The 21,268-nt window shown below is 48.1% G+C and overlaps 1 protein-coding gene and 1 pseudogene across 1 annotated transcript; both read right to left on the reverse strand.

The window, feature by feature from the left end:
* Positions 1-387: 387 nt before the first annotated feature.
* LOC134384088 (small integral membrane protein 15-like) lies at positions 388-673 on the reverse strand (annotated as a pseudogene).
* A 2,980-nt stretch (positions 674-3,653) lies between these two features.
* On the reverse strand, positions 3,654-16,769 carry TRIM63 (tripartite motif containing 63). Its single transcript, XM_063107055.1, has 9 exons — positions 16,462-16,769; positions 15,254-15,426; positions 12,406-12,574; positions 11,503-11,598; positions 10,098-10,331; positions 9,331-9,353; positions 8,894-9,018; positions 5,666-5,734; positions 3,654-4,234 (listed from the first exon to the last, which is right to left on the reverse strand). The coding sequence occupies exons 1-9, from the start codon at positions 16,618-16,620 to the stop codon at positions 4,224-4,226; spliced, it is 1,059 nt and encodes a 352-aa protein (XP_062963125.1). The 5' UTR covers positions 16,621-16,769; the 3' UTR covers positions 3,654-4,223.
* Between the last annotated feature and the right edge of the window lie 4,499 nt (positions 16,770-21,268).

Genomic DNA, 21,268 nt, shown 5'->3' on the forward strand with positions numbered 1-21,268 from the left:
AGAGGAAAATTCTGACTTTAACATTCTTAATTTCCTTTGTCCAGAACAGGATCCCATTTTAAACCTTTAGGTGAATACAATTCATAATCTAAAGTCATTTTTCTCCACAGGATGTTTTCATTGCAATATGTGAGCTGCTAAATGGCAAATGACTAAATCAGTTATAAAAAAGAATTTGTAACTTTCTAAATGCTAATTTACAATAACTTTCAATAGATAACAAACTTCTATTCCCAAGCCTAAAAGTTACAGTATTCTTCCACATGGTCAGATTTCATTTATGAAATAATAATACTGTCATGAAATCCAAAGGAATCTTAGTGGGTTCTTTCAAAGCTGCATAATTTTCCAAATGAGTTTCCTCTGGTTGCAGAGCCCGTCTATTTTTTAAATCCTTGTTAGTCGTTTAGCTTTTGCAATATTTTCTTGACGTTTTTGTTTCTTCTTTTGCTCTTTCTCCCTGGCTTCAATCATCTTGGCTAATTTCCAGGACAGTACAGCACTTGCTAGGGACAGCGGAGTAAGGGCCAAAATAACTGTTGTAAGAAGCCACGTGGGTCCTTTGCAGCCCATTCCACAGCATACTCAGCCCAAGCCTTTGTTTCAAACATCTTTGGAGCAGTCTGAGGAAAACTTATGCTTGAGCAGTGACCTCTAACTTTGCCCTGGGATTATTAGTGAGCCAGTCACATTTCAGATGACCCTGGGTTGTGTGTCTTCATTAGTTCTGTCGGACACTTCTGAGAGAAGGTTTAGATTCCTCAGCGTGCTGCAGGCCCGTGGGGCCCCGTTCCCCCGGCCCCGCAGCCTTGCCCAGCGCGGGCTCCTGGTCCTGCCGCGGGCTGGGCGGGGCTCGCGGAACCCGGGGTCCGGGGATCCGGGTCGGCCCCGCCACACCGTGCGCCGCCTGCACCGCGGCCACCTCCGCTGCTCAGGGGGACAAAACCAAATCACAGAAGCGGCCGCCACCAGGATCCCCTACATCACACCAGGGGCTCGGACTCCCACTTCCAACTCCCATTTTGTAAAATTTTTTTACAGCAGATTTTCTTTAAATCAATATTTTCCCATGATGTATTTTAATTGATTTGTAAGAGTTCACCTAACCCAAAAGTGCATTAACCAAGACTGCAATATACTGAAAATTGCCATGTCCACTGGTAGTACTTACCTGGCTCCTTCAGAGATCCCTAGGAGATCCTATGCAAAATGACCTAGCAGTTCCCAGACCTCAACATTGCCTGAAGAATTTTATTTTAAAACATAGATTCTGACATTTCGCATTCAGAGTCTGATTCAATAGATCTGGGAATCTGTATTTTTAAAATCCTCTGTGTTTGATGCTATTGTGGAATTATTATTGTTCATGTTTTATGGTCTAGTGGTAATGATTTTTTAAAAGAAACTTTATCTAAAGTATTTAAGGATGAAATGAAATTCCATTTAAAGTATTTAAGGATGAAATGCCTTAAAATAATCCCAGTGGGGAGAGTGGGTAATGGTATAGAAGAAAAAAGTATGTCAATAACCATTAAAACTGAGTAGATGGGGACATGGAGGTACACTACATTATTCCCTCTACTTTTCAGTATTTAAAAAATTTTCCAGAATTAAAGGTCTAGAGAACAATCAACCTTCCCTGGTGATCTTGATGCAGCAAGAAGCCTATGGAACTATATTTGAGTTTCACGGGAAGAACCCTCTTGTAGCCAGTTTTTTCCCCCTTGCAGCATGATCTTAAAGGAAGCTTGTTGGTCAAACAGCCTTCATACCACTCTTTAGTGTTCGAGTTTGTAAGGACAGGAAGAGCCCTTTGTGTGGCAAAGGAGAGTGCCCCTTATTTGCAATTAACATTCATCTTCCTGGAATTTAAACTTTAACTGACTATACAGCCTTGACTGCCCTTCCTTCTCCCCCTGATAAGTGACAAGATATGAGACTGAAATGCCTGTTTCTCACATAATTAGTAACCTGGAAAAGCAATCTGCAGACAGAATGTGCCCAGGTTATGATACTTATTCTTGTGACTTCAAGGTGATAAAAGCCTCTGTCTTTCTGACCTCAAATTCCTTTAGTCTCCTATGGGAGGACACTTTAGGAGATCAAACTATAAAGAAAAACAAGTGTGTGATTGTCAAAAAGGACAGGAGAGTGGCTACCCCCAAGCAGAAGGAGGTGCTGTGATGGGAGGGGGGCACATGAGGGCTTCTGGGGGCTGGCAATGTTCTTTTTCTTGACCTGAGTGGTAGTAACACAGGGTTTCATTTTACAATAGTTTATTAAACTCTACAACTGGTTTTGTGCACGTTTGTGTGTGCATATGTGTGTACTACACAATTTTTAAAGAATTAATGCAAAATGCTTCAGAACTTGAGAAGGGACTAGAAATGAGAGCAAAATCTGATTCCTTGAAATTCAGTTAGAGACTCAGTTAGCTTTAGGAAAACTCCAAGAAGTGCAAATGGGCAGAGGTGTAAGGGTTTAAAGCCCTTTCCTAAAGCAAGTTCCATAGAACACTAGTTCTGGAGGATGTCATGTGAATTAATAAATTGGGAAATGCTGGGTTAAATATTCAACCCACCAAAATAATATTAAGAGAGTTAAGGATCAGGCAGTGTTCCAAGCACCATGTACTTGAAGGTCCTTGTCTAGAGTTAGTTAGCTTTCTTTACAGCAGCACTGCTCAGAGCCCTTCACTTGCTACTGTGTTCTGAATGTCTAAAATGTGGGACAGACTCTGCCGTGCTCCTCAAATATCTAAGTCCGTGGTGTATCAGACCCAGTTAAAGCACTGCCTCAGATTCACTCAACCTTGCCTCTCTGCCAGGGCCTCTGCTTGTGGACAGCCTGGATGCTACTGTGCCCTCTGCCATCTCCTCGTTCCCTGCTGCTGGGGGCTGTCTTGGGCTTCCCTGGAGTAAGTGTGGGCTCCAGCACAGACTTCATTGTGTCCACCGTGATGGGGCAGCAGAAGCTCCAGCACCCTTTCCCAACCCAACTAGACCATGGAGGCTCTGGCTCTTCCCACCACTTCCACATTCGACAGAAGCACCCACAGTATGGTGTGTGACCTAGCTGCCCAGAGGCTGACCGAAGGGCCCAAGCGATGCTGCCCGGTGGGGGGTGGGGGGATGAACCCTCTGGGAGGCAAACTTCAACTCTGAGAGACAGAGAAGAGAGAAGGAGCCAGTGGACAAATATCTTTTCCTTCCTCCTTCTAGTGAACTGTTTTGAGTCACATTGTGTTCTTTATGGTCTGCTGGAAACATCTCATGTGACTGAGCAGAGCGGGTCTTTGTGAAGCTGTGGCCAGCTCAGCAGCGTGACACCTCGTGTTTGCTTCTGTCCCTACCGGCCTCGATCCCCTTTCCTTCACTCCGTCTGTATGGATTGCACCTCCAACCAAAGCATTTCAACTTTGTCTCAGGCTCTGCTTTCTGGAGAACCAAAGCAACAACACACTGAACCTGTTATTTGAAGATCATCTCAGGGCCAGTTTTCCGTGGAGCTCCTATTGGGAAATGTGGGTTTAAAGAACTCTTTCTGGATGGGGGGACACAAACCTAGCCTTGCCATTGCCTTCTATTGGGCCTTCTGTTCATCCACACTGAACTCTCCTGTCCAGAAAAAAGGCCGAATGAAACCCCAGCACCTTTGTAATAACACGAAGAGAGCGTTGTGCATTTATTAAAACAACATATAACACAAACCCAGTTACCACCCCATGTGTTGGGGATGGGCACTGAATTACAGTACGTTGTCCTTTCTAGGCCCATGGGTGCTCCCCAGCACTTCCTCCAAGGAAAGAAAGATGCAGCTGTATCAACCTGGCTTCCTTTCCCTCTTTCTGACAATCACCAGTCACACAATGACCAGGCATTATCATACAAAATTCCTTTACAAAAAGCACCAAATTGGCATACATATACAAGTATATACAAAAATCACATTTTAAAAATGTACAAAATGTTCCATTTTGCACCAATGTAAAAAAGTGTGACTGTTTCAAGCACGTTTCCAATTCTGGTTCAGTGGCTGCTGGCCACAGCAGTGGGGGTCCTACACTAGTCCCTGCTCTCTGAGCAGAGAGAAGACACACCTCCCCATTGCCCCTCCAGGGGCCCCGACCCCTCCCACCCTGGGCCTGTCAACGAGGCAGCTGGGCCCATTCCCACCCTCCCCAGTCTCTCTGCATCTAGAGGGTCTCTCACGCATCCAGCTTCTTACTGGTGTCCTGAAATAAAGAAAAAAACACAGAGGACATTGTTAGACGAGGATTCAGAAAGATCCAGGGCTTACCAAGCTACAGTGACAAAACCATTACACTCCAATTCTGCCTGGTCTCTTCCCTTTAAAACCAAAATAGAATTTAGCTGTCAATGGACTGGCCGGTTAGCTCACTTGGTTAGAGAATGGTGTTATAGCACCAAAGTCAAGGGTTCAGATCCACATACTGGCCAGCTGCCGAAAGAAAAAAAAAAAGAAGAAGAAAAAAAGTTAGCTGCCAAAACACTACAGAGGGTACATCCAATACAAAAGACTACCCTATATTTTTCATCTGGATTGGAATTTAGTTCCAGTAACTATGGCTTGAAAAAATAACATCAGCAAGCATGTGCTAATTAGCAAACATGTCCTTCCTATGTGCTAAATGATTACCTAATTTACTTCCAACTACAACTTTTTGAGGTCAGTACTATTATGCCCCCAGGTGCAGAAGAGTAGCCCAGGACTCAAACAAGTTGTCAACCATTCATAGCTAGTATGTGGTAAGAGCTGTGATTCAGAACCAAGGCTCTTAAACAAAATCTGCCGGTCAGCAAACTCAGATTCCAGCAAGGGCCCAGCAGATAACACCCATGAGTGAAGCAGGCAGGCTTGACAGTGTGGGGCCAGGCAAACTGGCATATGCATGTCCCTTTTATAAAGGGGACAGCCATGCCCAGAGCCAGCTCTCTGAGGTTAGGGGAAGTTCAAGCCCAGCATAGTTTCTTCTTCCCAAATTTTCACAGGAAGGTGGAAATGCAGATTCTTAGATGAAATCTCCTTTTTTAAAGCTTTTAATAAAATTTCCTAATTTTTAAAATGTTAGCAACTAATTAAAAAAAATTCTAAACACTGTGCTGGCCAAACAAAACACCTCAGTGAGCCCAGCCCAGCTCAAGAGCCCTGTCTTTTACCCCACCCCCACCCCCCTCACCTTTTACCTCTCCTGTGCTATAAGCCTCTCCATTTAGAAAGGTCATTTAGATGTAAAATGGGAGCTTTTTATTGTAAACAGTTTTTTGTTTTTTCCTCTAAGGGTAAAGAGAACAGGACTTGACTCTAAGTAGATTTTTTTTTTTTTTTTTTTTTTTAAAGATGACCGGTAAGGTGATCTCAACCCTTGACTTGGTGTTGTCAGCACCACGCTCAGCCAGTGAGCGAACCGGCCATCCCTATATAGGATCCGAACCCGTGGCCTTGGTGTTATCAGCACCGCACTCTACCGAGTGAGCCACGGGCCGGCCCTGACTCTAAGTAGATTTAAAAGGCACACTGGTAACAGGACCGAGAGTCATCCCCAGCGCCAGCACAGCAAGCTGTGCACAGTGTGTATCTCCTGTCGCTGTAAGTGAATGAAGGAATGAGGGAATGACCAGGAGGAGGTAGATGGATTTCTTACCTTCTTCCTTCCCTTCTGTGGACTCTTCCGCTTCCAGATCTTCTTCAATGAACTCTTCCTCCTCCTCATCTGCGACAAAGAACATTTTGTCAGGACGGGTCTGTTTTCTCAGGAGCTACTCAAAGGGGAGGCAGGCTGGAGAGAACACGTATCGGAAACCCCATTCCATGCCCAGTCAGGGTCCAACAGCCGCACAAGTGACCACAGTGGTCCAGGAGGTGAGGGGCTTGCCAAACCCAAGCTGCACAGAGGCCCTGCTTCCGTGTCTCCCTGCCCTCGTCCCTCTCAGGGAATGAGGTTCAAGACCTGCTTTGTTCCAGGAGCTTCTATCACCTGCTCTGCCCGTGACCAGAGAGGGGACCTTGAGGAAGCACCCACCCTTTGTCCTTCTGCACATCTCTCAGACAGACAAACGTCACTTAGGGAGAACGGGACACAACTCCTCAATTCTCAGGAATCAGAATCCTTGTCTTGAAGGAATCTGCCCAGACTTTGAAACCTGCTTGCTCAGCACCTCTGTCCAGTTTTCCTCATTCCTTAGCCTACAGAGGGATGGGTAGGGGGTGGGGAACACTTCTCGGGCCATCTCTGCTCATTAGCTCTGATGCTGAGCCAGAGAGACGGAGACTGAACTGCAACCCATGTCCTCACTTGCTCATCCTGGGATGTCAAGCTCTACCTTCAAGCACTACTAACAGTGAACTTGCCCCTTCCCCGCCCCTTCTCTCAAGCTACCTCCTTAATCCTTTGTGGCCCTGAGGATCGAAGCATTTGTCAAGAGCTTCTCCAAAAGGACAGCCGAAATTCCAGCCTCGTCCCTGGGATCAGTGCATAAACCAGGTAGTTTGGTTGTTGTGAGGTCGGCAAGACAAAAAGATTAAAGGACTCCAAGCCAAACGCTTACCACGTTAGGGAGTTTTTTTCCAGCAAACCTGGAGGGGAGACTGAAAGATCAGTTCCCACCCCTGCACAAACTAATTAGGGGTTTTATAGGGTTTGAATTAGGAGAAGGGGCTGGGGAGCTATTCTGAGCATACAGTACTTTGCAACAGCTCTGTGGTTTTTCTGTTCTGTACAAGATTCTGTTTTGCACAAAATCTGCTTTTTCTCAGAAAGCACTTTGCTTAAGAGAAAGGGAAGGTGCAAGGGGAGGACGTGGTTAACATGGCTGCGCTTATGCTAAGCTGATTGTGAGGCCTAATAGTTATTTAATCATCATCACAATGACTACTCACAACAGCATTTGTGAGGACTTACTGCAGTGGATTGAATTATGTCCCCCCAAAACTCATTGAAGCTTGAATTGTGTCCCCCAAGTTTTATGTATTAGAAACTCATCACTGGGGGCCAGCCCGTGGCTCACTTGGGAGTGTGTGGTGCTGGTAACACCAAAGCCACGGGTTTGGATCCCTATACAGGGATGGCCGGTTAGCTCACTTGGGAGAGCGTGGTGCTGACAACACCAAGTCAAGGATTAAGATCCCCTTACTGGTCATCTTTTAAAAAAAAAAAGAAAGAAACTTAGCCCCTATTGTGACTGTTAAGAAGGTGGGAAATCCTGTTATGGTAATTGAAGGGGAGGCCTTGAAGAGGTGATTGGATTGTAGGACTGTGCAGTAGTGAATGGATTAAAAATGGTGGTCAGGGGCGTGGTTCTGAGGGCTTTAAAAGAAGAGGAGAGTTTGCCTTTTGCTCTCTCTTCTTTCCCCATCTTGCAATGTGATACCGCTGGATCACTGCTGCCACCACCAAATGGACTTTGGACTTCCCAGTCTCAGAAACTATAATTAATAAATGTCATTTTTCTTTATAAATCACCCAGTTCCAGGTATTTCGTTATAAGCAACAAAAACAGACTAATACACTCACTATGTGCCAAGCGCAGTGCTAAGCACCGTACATGCATTGTCTCATATAATCCCGACGGCTCTCAGTGGAATCCGCACGGGCCACTTACTAGCCGTGTGGCCTTGAACAAGTCAGTCACCCTCTCTGAGCTTTAGTTACTTCAACTACAAAATGAAGATGATAACAGAACATATCTCATAAACTTGTATTAAATGATAGAATTTATGTCAAAGGCTTAGTGCCTGGGACATAGAAAGTGCTGGGTAAATGGCAGCTGTTGGTACTCTTCCCATTTTACTCATGAGGAAACTGAGGCTCGGAAAGATCATAAAGGGTAGTACAGGTCTTTGCAATGCTACGTTCACACAGTATGACCCACTCTTGAGTATCCTAGCTTAGGGAGGGTGACAGTGGAGCAAATAATTTACAGCAATGGATATACCCAAGTCTACTGGTAACTCAACTTTGCAGTGTATTTTGCCCTTACCCACGAATGGGGTATACACTTAACAACAGATACCAAAGGCTTGCGGAAGAGCCCACAAAGGAGGTGCCAAGAAGCTTTTCTCTCTCTCATGCCAGCCCATTTACAATTCTTCCTTGTTCCTGCGCACACCTTTCTCTCTCTCAGCAAGTCATTAAACATCACCTCTCAAACTAAAGCAACATTCAGCAAAATTGGATCTGTCCTCTCTTTGTTGCTAAATAGCTACCTTGCAGCTGTGTGACCTTCATCAAATTAACATTGCTCCTCAGCCACTTTCCTTGTTTTCTCTCTTATTGTAACAACTATTATAGGCATTCTATGGAAGAGTAATTGTAAACAGAAATGAGGATAGAACGTAGATAAATTAAGGTACCTGAATATCATAGATGCTAGCGTTGAAAAGCTGAAGCTAAGACGAGCTTTAGGCAGCAATTAATGTATATCTAGTACCTCGCAAACCCCTTCTGCATCAGTATCTGCTTTGTTGCAACAGCACCATGCGATGGTCATTATTAGAGGATCCACTTTTAATCTATTATTAAAGTTAAACGATGAAGCTCAGAGAGGTGGAGGGGGCTTGTCAAAGGTCACACGGATAACAAAGGAATGGCAGAATCAGGATCTGAACTCGGGTTCCAGATTCCAGGCACCGTGCTATATCTACTGCCTCAAGATGCCTCCCCATTGTGGATCCATACTTAATTATGAGCAACAATTATGCACCAGGCACTGTGCTAGCCTCTGGGCTCATCTAGAAGTTGGCTGTATGAGTCTGACTGGATTCTAGAGATCATTGTTAAGTGTATCTGCCTCCCCATGGCACTCAGTGGGGGGAGGCTGGTTTTCAGGGGTCGAACAGACAAATAGACAGGTGACACCACCAACTCCTTTACCTGTCCCAAAGTCGATGGCCCTCAAGGCGTCTGCTATGTGCTCTAAGTCCAAAGTAAAGTAGTCCATGTTTTCAAAGCCCTGCTCTGTCTTCCCCAGCTGGCAACCCTTGGAAGCTTCCACAATGCTGTGGGGGAGAGAGAGAGAGAGAGGCAAGGTGAAATTTCTGAGGCTCAGTGCAAGGAGGGGGTGTCTCACCTCCAACCCCATGAGTGCACATGCCATGTCCACACCCAGGCCTTCCACCCACAGGCTCCCTGGGAGGGGTGGAGTATTTTCTCTCCAGTCTCAAGCAGAATGGATGCTCCAAGAAAGTAGAGTATGCAAAGGTCAGGAAAGCCAGCCTGCAGGGAGACTCTCCCAACAGATTCAATGGACCAAAGTCAGAGGCCCTGGTGGGAGCTGGGGACTTGGATCATAGCCTCTGGGAGACACTGACCTTTTGATGAGTTGCTTGGCACTCTGTGGGGGGAGAGAGAACAAACGGTTAGGATTGCAGAAGGGGTAACCCCAAGAAATCAGCAAAACCAGCGACTGGGTATTGTTGAAGGACACTTCATACTATTCTCTAGTCCAGTTATGACCTGCTCCCTCCCTGAGCTGAACAGAACTTGGATCTTTTCTCTCTGTCCATGGGCTGCACAGACTTGGTCATCACCCTCTCACTGTCCTGGCAGGAAGCTTGGATTCTAGGAGTATCAGTCCAAGTACTCCTAAACCTGAAATCTCAAAGCTGAGAGTCATATCCTAATCACCTTTTCCTACCCAATGTCTAGCACAAACCTGACCCAGGTTTGTCTGGAACTTAGGAAACTTTTATTGAACTGAACTGTGAAGTCTTACAGCTGAACCTTTCTGTCTTCCCCGAGAATCTCTCCTAGGGCAGGGCAGTGTCTCATTCATCTCTGTCTCCACCTCAGTACCTGGCTTACAGTAGGTACTCAATTAATAGTCTCTCCATGAGACACTGTATTTTGCAATTTAAAAAGCCATTTCATGAACTTCTTATTTGATCCTCATAAAATCAGTAAGAGGAAGGTAGGGGTTGTTACATGCCCAATTTTCAGATGAGGAAACTGAGGCTCACAGACGTTTAAATGACTTGTCCAAAGGCACATGGGTGGTCAGTGGATGAGCACACCTTAAACCTTATACAGGGCTGCAGAGTTGAACTGACCCTGACCAGACCCTTTTAGTCCTGCTCACCAAGAGGAAGGTGGCCCCACCAGGTTCATCCAGGGACTGGATAGCTGTCTCCGCCAGCTTGGTGGACTTGTCGAGCTGCTCCCGGTACTGCTGGATGAGGGCCTCGATGAAGCTGAGCTTCTCCTCCTGCTCCTGCGTGATCCGCTGCAGCAGCTCACTTTTTTTCTCATCCAGGATGGCATACAGTATGTCAAACTTCTGGCTCAGCTCTTCCTTCACCTGGTGACTGTTCTCCTGGGGACAGAAATCTTGCGGTCACATCCTGTGGGATCCTTCCTCCCTATTCCCAACACTCTCTTCCTGGAACAGGTGTGCCCAGGAGCAAACACGCTAAAGCTGGCGGAGACCTTACTGCATCCCATTTTACAGAGGACAAAACAAAGGGTTAACAAGAAGAAAGCATGTGTAGGCAGCTACTTAGTACACCAGTAACATTTGGAGGCTAGTGTCATGGAGAACAGCTAGCTCCTTCAAAAATAGACTCTAGGGCCACATGACATGACGTATTCTGGGCCTCCCATGTGCCCCAAGTCACACTCTTCCCTCCATTTTAGGACCAAGACTGTACTCAGTAAGTTTTACATCATTTGGTCTCAGGAGAGGGGAAAAGCAGCTCCTCCCCTAGAAGCCTCCTTCCCCAACTGAAGCTCCCTCCTCTCCAACACAGACGTTACATCTTAGTTTCCTTTTCTGTAAAGTGGGTGTAGTAACAGCACCTCATCAGACTGGGAGCCCTTTACGGGTGCTCATAATGTCCCTCTCCTTCCTTTGAACCTACTCTTCATCTACCAGCAATTATGATGACCCCTTCCCCCGTCTCATCTCCAGGTCCCCACACCAAGTGGAGATGGAAACTCATGGATGCTTTTTCAGGAATGGAAAAGTTCCCTTCTGCCCACTATAGTCTTGCTACTCAAAGTGTGGTTCATGGACCCAGCAACTTGGGCAAACCCTGGCTGCTTGTTGAAAATGCAGAATCTCATGGCTCGTTCCAGACCTACTGAATCAGAACCTGAATTTTAGTAAAATCCCAGGGAGATTTGTATGCACTTTAAGGTTTGAGAAGTATTGGTCTACAGCACGCTAGAGAACAGTGCTCTAAAAGCTATCAGAGCTGCATGAATACTGGGAATTATTGACAGGACACTCCCTGAGGTCAGGGATCCTGTCTGTCTTGTTCACCCTCCATCCCCAGAGCCTTGGACACAGCCTGACACACAGCTGTGCTCAAGAAGCACTTGTCGAGCAGGTGGATGAGTGGATTGGTCCCTCCCAGACAGCCCTGCTTGGCCACCCCTGCTCCAGGCCCCAACCTTTAGTCATAATCCATGGGTGAACTTTCCCTAGAGACTAGGCTGCACGAGGAGGCTTTGAACCCCCAGGCAGGGCTATGCGATCCCCTCACCTTGGTAATTCGGGAGGAGTCCTCCAGCTGAGTGATGATCGTCTGTACGCGGTCATTCCCCGCCACCAGCATGGAGATACAGTTACTCAGCTCGCTCTAGATAGGAGGAGGGAGGGGGATAAGAAGAGGAGACACAGTAGTCCCAGAGCCAGTCTGCTTGGGCATGGCAGCAGCATGGTACCCTCACTCTCCTCTCTGCTAGAAAAAGCATCCTGTAGGGGTGTAGCCCCTCTTTCTGGGGTAGAGGTCAGATCCAGAGCAGACACTATCAGAGAGATACCGCGTCCCTTATTTTACACATGAGGCCAAGAGAGGGAAAGTGAGCTTCCCAGAACACACAGCAAGGTACTGGCATAGGAGGAGCTTGTTTATAAGAAAGAAGAGACAAAGAAAAGAAATAGAGTTGGAAAGTTCTAGAAGAGAGAGACCAAGAGAAGAGTGGAAAGTGGGAAGGAGTGTGGAAAGAGGAGCTAGAGCTTACTGCATGGACAGGATGGTAGGGCTCCCACAGGCCCAGGGACGCAGAGACAGGGCTCTAAGCCACCTCCTGCTGCAGTGAAAATGAAGCCCGGGAGAGGCATAGGAAGAAGTAGCTGGGCCCAAAGTGCAATGGGATGGAGAAGCCATGGCCTGAGAGGGCCCTGGTGGCCTGGCCCTGGGGTCTGACCTCTTCCCTGTGGCCACACCCAGGTGCTCTCAAGTGGCTCTAAGTATAACCCATGAGCTCAGCCACCTCCCCCAGGAAGGCAAGGGCTGCTGTCCCTGCAGCCTGGAAAGTCCCTCCAGAGGGACTATTACTGAAAGGCAGGCTCAGCAGATCTGCAAGGATCAAATCCACCTCCTGAATCATCGGGCCATGCCCAGCAGGCCTGTGCTAGGGGTGGAAGTGGCTGGAGCCAGTACCTTTTGTCCCTGGAAGGCGCTCTGCAGCGGGGCCACCTCACAGGCCTGGTGGGCCCCGAACACCTTGCACATGGAGCATGTGGGCACCTCGCACGTGAGGCAGTAGATGTTGATTTTCTCATCTTCGTGCTCCTTGCACATGGGGTGGCTGCCCTTCTGCAGGGGCCGACTGAAGGAAAAATGGTTACAAGTCACAGGGGTCCTGAGTCCCTTTCTCCTCCCCCAGCTCCAATCACAGCAGGCCACCCCAGACTTATACCCTGAGTTCTGAGCTGTTGGCTTCCCCCAAACCTTTTCTTTTCATCCACTGGGGACCAGGACCAGGGAAGCCAATGACACCAAATCTATCCCTGCATCCCAGGACTCAAACTCCAGTGTTGGAGTTGGCCTGAGGCTCTGCCAGTGCAGAGGACATAGGAAGGGTCATAGAATTCCAGAGTCAGACCTGGGGACATTTTAAAGAAGAGGAAACTTGGCCCCAGAAAAGTGAATTGACTTGCCCAAGGTCACCCAGCAAGTCTGGGCAGAGAAGACTAGAGTCCATTTGCTCTAATTATAGTCACCATAGCTCTTGGTTCCTGCGGGCTGGGCTCTGAGCTAAGCAATTTCTACCGATGGCCTCATTTATTTCTATATTTAATCCACCAGACTGTAACCTCCATCAAGGCAGGGAAACTTGCCTGTTTTCTTCACTCCTGAATTTACAGTGTACAGTGCTTGGCATAGAGGAGGAGATCATTAAATACAGGTAGAAAGAACAAATCAATAAGCATGCCATGGGGGTGCCCCTGAGGCTCAGAGAAGGACACAGTGTGTGTGCCCCAAGTCACACGACTAGTGTGTGGGTGGTCCAGGGCTGTCCAACAGCCCAGCACAAGCCTTGACTACTAGTCAAGATTCTTCCTAGGATCCAAGTCTCTTCGGTCCCTTTCTTCCCTAACACAAGTTCTTAGAAGGCCTTTCTCCCTTGATTTCCTTCTGCACTTAGGGCCACTGGCATATCTGTGCCTCTCTCAGGTTTTACCACCCCAGCTAGACTACATACTCACTTAGAGCCAACACCATGTCTACACCACCTTTGATTCCAGCCCCTAATGCAACAGCATCTTGTAAATGTCTAGTGGTGACTGTCCCCCATCAGTACCATCACCTCACCTCCAAACAGCCTTGCATGACTTTCCAGACTTGTCTTTTTGCATCTGTTAGCCCAGGGTCCCCATGCAGGCAGGAGTCTCCCTTGCTACCTGTCCCCATCCCCTGGGAAGGGAGCCCTGAGATGGCGGTGAGTGTAGAGGTGAGACAAGATGCCTGTGTCCACTGCCCTCCCACATCTTCCCAAGCCTAGGCTCTGGCATCTGGGTTCAAATCCAGGTTGTTCTGCCACTTATTCATTTTGTGATTTTGGGCAAGTGGTCACCTCTCTGAGTCTTGGTTTCCTCCCAGAGCTACTGCAATTGTAGCCGAAGCTGTCTGTAATGAATGTGTAGTGCCCAGCACAGAGTAGACCCTCCCTCAATAAAGGGCAGCTGTCCTTGTCATTTGATTATGCAAAAAGGCCTCTTATGCAAAAAGGGTTCAAACACAACATGCTCTTCTTAGGTCCATGTTGGGTGGACTTCTATTTTGGTGTGATGTCAATTATATTATTAATGTAATGATCAACAATATGTTTGCAATTTGTAGCATTGAGCTCTAGCAACATGAGAGGCAATCTAGCATAGTAGTTAAGAATATTCACCATGGAGTCAGTCACACACTCTCTCTCTCAGTTTTACCACTTGCTAGCTGTGTGGCTTAAACAAACCTCTGACCTTCTCTGAGCCTCATGGTAAAATGAAGGCAAGAATGCCTTAAAAGTTTACTGTGAGGATTAGATAGGGAAAAGATATGGAAAGTACTTAGTACAGTGCCTGCGCACAGTGGGTGCTCAATAAATATCTGATATTTTAAACATCCCTCATCAATATCCTATTTGATAGTCACAATAAGAGGTCTTTGTCCCCTTTTGCAGACAGGGGAAATGAAGCCCCAAAGGCTTGCCCAAGATCCTACAATGCATTGGTAACAAAGGCAAACTAGCAAACCCAGTTCCCCAGGCCAGGGCTTTTTCTTGCTAGGCCTGGTCTGTCCCCTTCCCTTGGACAGGCAAGTGTTGGGAGGTCAGCAGCCTGGGAGTCTTGTCAGGATGTCCGGGTGTGTAAAGATCTTCCCCACAGCCATGTCTCTCTCCAGCTTGAGGTCAACACTGCACAACCTCCACCACTCACAGGTTCTGCCTATCACTGGCCCATTTTATTAACAGGGAGACTTGAAGCTAGATCGACTGGGTCACCTCCCAGCTCTTCCACTTCCCCGCTGGGAAAGCTTGGGTAATTGACTTCACCTCTTTGAGCCATAGTTTCGTCATCCGTGAAATGGGGACAATAAAAGTCATGCCTAATGCACAGGGTTGTTGTGAGGCACCAAGATGAAGCATTCCCAGTGCCTGGCACTGTGCCGCCCAACACATGGGTGAAAGGCCATTGTACTGTCACTGGGTGCTTGCTCTGCTGACCAGAGCCACTTAGCTGTTCCCAGTCCTCTCTCTTTCCCCCCAGTGTCTGTCTCAGTATCTCCCAGGAGGGCAGTCTAATATCTGGGCCCCTTCCCATTCACTGAGCAATCCTGAGAGCCAGGATTGGGGGACATGGGCCTCTGCTCCTGCCTGAGGAAGAAGGAGATGGCTTTCTGACCCACTGTCACCAATCCAGCTAGAGGACTGGATGCTGAGCAGGTGAGGGAGGAGGAAGGAGCCAGGCAGAGAATGGCGGGGAGAGAGGATGGGCTCCCAGCAGCCCGGCGACCTCACCTGGAGCACTCCTGCTTGTAGATGTCAATGATGTTCTCCACCAGCAGATTCCTCTGCAGGCCGTACACGCCGTGACGGTCCATGATCACCTCATGGCGGCAGGAGGGGCAGCGGAAACGGCCCCCGGACATCGACACTGAGCTGCCCCGGTTGGTCCAGTAGGGATTTGCAGCCTGCAGGTGGCAAAGGCAGAGGTGAGGACTGGGCTCAGCCCCTTCCCTTTCTAATCTCCCGTTATCCTTCCCCTGCTCAATCCCACCACTCCTGTCACACCACGTGACCGGGAGCTCCCCATCTTCAGATGAGAACCAGCCCACGTGCACACGCAGCACCCGAGAAGCAACTAAGCAGTGAACAGGCTTGGGAGTCAGCAGACTGGGATTCAAGTCACGTTTATTCTCTGAGTGACTTTGGGCAAGCAACATGTCTCTCTAAGCCTCAGTTTGCCCACTCATGAAATGGGCACTATAATTAGAGCAAGCTGCTAGAGCTGCTACTTTAAAAATAAAATAGTGAGGGGCCAGCCCGTGGCTCACTCAGGAGAGTGCGGTGCTGATAACACCAAGGCCACGGGTTCGGATCCCTATATAGGGATGGCCGGTTAGCTCACTTGGGAGAGCATGGTGCTGACAACACCAAGTCTAGGGTTAAGATTCCCTTACCAGTCATCTTTTAAAAATAAAAATAAAAATAAAATAGTGAAAAATATTTTATAAAGTGCCCCTGCGGAACCTTGAGTCCTGCCTCTCAGCCAGGACTTCTCCACTCCTTTCTTGGGGAAATGGAGCCCCTCCTGCTCCCATATTGTAGGGAACAGCCTGAAAGGGAAGATGTTGCTACTCCCTGGGCCTCCCTGCCACCCTCCTCCCAAAGCTCTGGGCCCCCCGTCACCACAGAGCTGGCTCCAGCCCCAGGGGTCTGGTTTCTCTCTCCTCTCCGCCTGCCTCCCCCACTTATCACTTGAGGCATTTGACTCTTGATTGGAGACTCAACAGCGGTGCTCAGGCCAGGGGTGGGGGAGCTATGGGCAGGGTGGGGAGAGGAAACATGCGTCATGGAGGACTGGGACAGCCAGAGCCACCTCCCAGCCCAGTCTAGGGGCCTCTGCAGGGATTCACATTGGAGGGCAATGAGAAACCAGGGCTTTCACTGCAGGGAAGCTGAGTGGCTGCCCGAGGTCCCAGGATAAGGCTGCGCCCAGCACTGACCTGAAAGATGTCACTGGCACACTTCCGGCAGAGGTTGTGCTGGCATGGCAAGATTACCACCGGCTTGGTAAACATCTCCAGGCAGATGGGACAGATCAGCTGCTTCTCCAAGTTCTCCATGGGGTTCCCATCCTGGATCAGGCTTGACTTATAATCCATATTGTAGGGAGGTGTGGGAGTCCGCCTGGCCACCTCCTCCACCTGCCTCGCTCTAAGTGGACCTGGGTGTCTTGTCTTTGTCACAAAACACCCTGTCGGAGCCTCTTTGCCTTCTTCTCCTGGTGCCCGAATTCCCTCTTGGTCTGAGGCCCCTCTGATATTTATAACTGGACCTCGGTCACATGAGCCCCGGGAGGGGACCAGCTGAGCATTCCAATGCCAAGTGCTGGCTGGTGGGGCTTGAGTTTCCTCCAGGCCTGAAACACTGGCCCTCTCAAATCACATGCAAAGATGAGCAATAGCTGTTCCCCCGGGATGGGGGTCGTAAACAAGAACAGCCTGTTCGGAGGCAGGCTTGAGGGAGGACAGGTACCCAGAATGTCCTCTAGAAATTGGTCTCCCCCCGCACTAGGCTGGTGAGCCAGGGATGGGACCCAGCACGTGGGCCACTGGGATTCAAGGGGTTAATAGCCAATGCCCCTCACTGACCTAAATCAGTTCCATGCCCTCCTCTGGAGTCCTGGGCAGCTCCCAAGATGAGGGCTGGGGCAGCCCCTCTCTCCGAGCCCATCCCTCTGCCCCAGATCTGAGCACAGCATTTTGCTGGAGACCTTGGAGACCCCACCTCAGCTAGCCCAGCCCTCCATCTCCTGGTCACTTATTCCACTTAATGCTGAAAGGACTCCCTTGAGACGTAGTCCAGTCCCATCATTTTACAGATTTTGAAAGTCAAAGTATAGGTCTCAGTCACTTAAAAAGTAAATAGCAAAGCCAGGAATCTTATTCATTCATCAGACATTTTTCTGAGTCCTAACTCTACATCAGGCACCAAGGTGACAGATAGATGAGTGATCTGTTTCTCTGCTCTGAGATTCTTATAGCCCAGGAAGGGAGCCTAGACAGGAATGACTCTCATGTAGTGACACCAAGTCCTGCCTGGACACTTAGAAGTCAGCCTGAGGCTTCTCTTGACTCTCCGCACAAATTTTAATTTTTCTCCATGTTTTTTAGGACATGTTCCACACTGGCAGGTAGAAGTCATTAGAGCAGTTTTGATGGATGCTTTTAAGGTAGAATCTCATGCAGGGACCCTGGGGTCACCCAGTCTAAGGTGCTGGGGCAGGAGACCGGGAACAGAGGCATCAGGCCCCAGGATGAACCCAAGAGGCAAGGGACAGACAGGAGGAGCACGCAGGACCTCGAGGCAGAGGATGGCTGGAGCCGTGAGACAAGACCTAGTAAGGAGCAAAGGCAGAGGAGTCAGCCTTGGGGAAGGGAGGAAATGGGAGGAGAAGAAGAGGAACCAGATACGGAAAGAGGAGGAGGCCTTGAAAACAAAGGGCAGAATTTCAAGGAAATGGTCGTCCCCCCGCCAAATGTTAATAGCTGGTTTTTGCTGAGCACTTACTACATGCCAGGCACTGTGCTAAGCACTTCCTATGAATTATTCCATTTCATCATCTCAACAACCAACAGTGTAAGAACCATCCTATCCCCATGCCACAGGTGAGGCAACTCAAGCACAGAGAGGTGAGATAACTTGTACGAGGTCACACAGCTAGCAAGAGGGGGCTCTAGGACATGAACCCAGATATGCTTGACCCAGGAGCCCAAGCTCCTCACGTCTCTACCGAACTGTGTTTGGATCAAGTCCACACTACCAGGCCAGCCAAAGGTCAGAAGAGGAAAAGGGTTGAAAAGAGGCTGTGCCTTCTTCCTTGCTCACAGGATGGCAGTTTTGTTTGGGATTGGGCAGCACTGTGCTCCGGGAAGGTGGGCCTCTCCACCGCCACAGGAGGGTACATCACAAAAGGTTTAACCTGTCATGGTAATCCCATTCCCTTTTGTCTAACGATGCAGTTATGGCCAATGAGGCCCAGGGACAAGTCTGTTGACTAAAGATAAAGGATTTCTTCCACAATGAAAATTAGTGTGCAGGAAGAAAGCTTCATCCCTGCCTTTGAATGGGGTTGTAAGAGCAGCTACCTTGAAACCTTGAGGGGACAAGTCTGAAGAAGATGTCAGCTCCCTGAGGATGGCAGAGAGGCGCTATAGAAGCACCTGGGTGGCTGAAGCCAGCAAGCTGTCACTGTATCCAACCCTGGAACTGCCCGCCTTTTGACTTCTTAAGATGTGAGATAGCAAGTGTCATTGTAGTGTAATCACTGTTACTTGCAGCAGAAAGCAACCCTGTGAGCATTCATGATCCCAACGCCTATATGCCAAGGATTCTCAAATTCCACTTCAGGCGTCTCTCTCCCCTAAGCTGAAGATTTGTTGGAGATTTCTGCTGAGATTTTCCAGCAGCATCTCAAACTCATTATACCCCAAACTCACCATCTTCCTCCACACCTAGTTTCTCCTTCCATTTTTCTTGTCTCAAGTCTCAGTGAACAGCTCTACCAGCCACCCATCCGCACCAACCAGGAAGCTGAGAGTCACCCTAGGGTTCCTCTTTCTTCCCGTGGCACCCCCAGCTAGTCTCTGCTTCAAGCAGCGTTGATCTTTGCGTCCCACTTGTCATATCACTATCATCTGTTGTGAGTCTGACTCTCCCTCTGCACTTCAAAGACTTTGAGAGCAAAGACTCTATTCATCTTTGTACTCCCAGTGCCTGGTACCTAGTAGGCACTGCACCAGTGTTTCTTAAATGGGTGGATGAGTGAATGAAAGAGTTAAATAAGGGAGTAGCTGGGTTGCTGTCAGACTTGGGGAAGATTAACATATTTGAGAAAGTTTTTCTGCCTGAGATAGTGCAGCCAATGGAGAAGGGTTGCGGGTGATGGAGTAAATTCTAAAGGCTGGGAGGGAGAGGGACACTCTAACCTTTGAGTTTGGGGGATGGGAGAGAGGAAAGGATGGCAGTGAGGATCAGAGGTGTTGGGAGGTAAAGAGAAAGGTGCTCATATTTGGTGACGTTGGTCAAGAGAGAGTTGAGGTCAGCCTCTGAGGCTCAGGAGGTGGGGAGGGAGTGTGAGCGGGCAGTGGAAAAGGTTTGGAGCAGCCAGTGTGGAACACAAGAGGAAGTGCCCTGGAGAGAGGCGGAAGGACTGTCTGGGAGCAGAAGAGCCTCGCTGAAGTTTCCCAGCACAGATCTGTCATTTGCGAGGAGCTCTTCACATGGTCCTCGTTGACCTTCTCCAGCCACACTTGGCAGTCCAGGTGCAGAAGCTGAGCAAATGGACAGTGGGATCGGCTCCAGCCTTGGCAAGGCCAGCGCTGCCAAAGTCAACGGGTGAGGAGGAGAAATTCCCACATAGGCCACACTGGGCATCAAAACACGTCTTGTCATTTAATCCTCACAACAGTCCTGCAGGGGAGGTATTACGATCTTCGTTTTTTCCCGGGAGGAGATGAGGTTCAGAGAGTTAACTGGCTTGGCCAAACTCACACAGCCACAAGTGGCCAACCAAGCCAGGGTTCACATCCAAGGTAGCCTGATTCCTACCCCTGTGCTCCTCCTACTGATGCATTTACTGAGAGCTTATTACCTGCCAGGCATTGTGCTAAGTCCTTTCCCTCTGTCCTGTCATTCAGTCCTCTGAATAACTCGGAGAGGCAGGGGTCATGATTACCTTTGATTTGCTGCTGAGCTACAGAGGCTCAGAGAGGTTAAGTTACTTGGCCAAGTTTCCCCAGCAGTGAGTGGCAGAGCTGGCACTGGAACCAGGAATGTATAAATCAGTATCAGTATCAATTACTAGAACAAACTATAAAGCTATGTTCCTAGCAGATTTAGAGATAAGCATGGGATATCAGTGGTGTCTGGGCCCAGAGCTCTTTTTTTCTTTTTTCTTTTAATTTATTTTATTTTTTGAATCAAAATCGATTATACTTATTTTTAGGGTTCAACATCGAGATATGTTGATCAAATCAATATTACTAGCATATATATTGTTACAAATTGTAATTATTCTTTATGCCCCTTATCCAATCTCTCCCCCACCCAATTACCCTAGATTTCTTCTCTCCTTCTGAAAGAGTAATGGTTACTCTGTTGACTTATTGCCTAGATGATCTGTCCAATGCTGAGAGGTGTGATCAGGTCCCCCAATATTATCATAGAGCAGATGCTTCTTCTGTCACTCTGAAATGGGCTTTGTGGAGAGAGACATCCTCTTCTTTATCTCTGCTGGTGACTCTCCTTGTGTCAATGCACTCCAGTGGCTGGTGGACCATCTGTGTGATAGCTGTGGCATCTAGCTGCTTTTGCAGCAGCCATGGTTATTGTGGTAGCTGTGGTGGGCCACCTACATGGAGGTGATGTTTCTGGCATGATCCTTGGCGCTGGAAGTGTGCCTGGTTGTAGGGTGTGTCTGGTCTCCGGCTCCATACCTCAGGTCCCCAGGTGTGGACCCAGAGCTCTTAACCACTACATTTTACTGCCCCCCTCTCTGCAAGTCCCTTCATTTATTTATTTTTGTTGTTTATTAATGAAAATTTCAAACATACAAAAGTAGAAAGAATAGTATAATGAACTCACATAACCAAACCCAGCTTTAGCTCTTTCAACATTTCTCCAATCTTATTTCATATATACTCCCACACGTTTCCTTTTTTCTGTAATATTTTAAAGCAAATCTTACACATCATTTATCCATAAATCTTTCAGTATACATTTCTAACTGATAAGAATTTTTTTACCTAA

This window comes from Cynocephalus volans, chromosome 8, assembly GCF_027409185.1.
Source record: "Cynocephalus volans isolate mCynVol1 chromosome 8, mCynVol1.pri, whole genome shotgun sequence".
In the NCBI taxonomy this organism is placed as follows: Eukaryota; Metazoa; Chordata; class Mammalia; order Dermoptera; family Cynocephalidae; genus Cynocephalus; species Cynocephalus volans.

Excerpts from the sequence above, each read along its gene's own strand:
- TRIM63 (XM_063107055.1), bottom strand. The coding sequence starts at position 16,620 with ATGGATTATAAGTCAAGCCTGATCCAGGATGGGAACCCCATGGAGAAC. Across the intron at positions 9,354-10,097 it reads GTGGGGCCACCTTCCTCTTG|AGTGCCAAGCAACTCATCAA; the intron begins GTGAGCAGGACT and ends CTCCCCCCACAG. Across the intron at positions 9,019-9,330 it reads GCCAAGCAACTCATCAAAAG|CATTGTGGAAGCTTCCAAGG; the intron begins GTCAGTGTCTCC and ends TCTCCCCCACAG.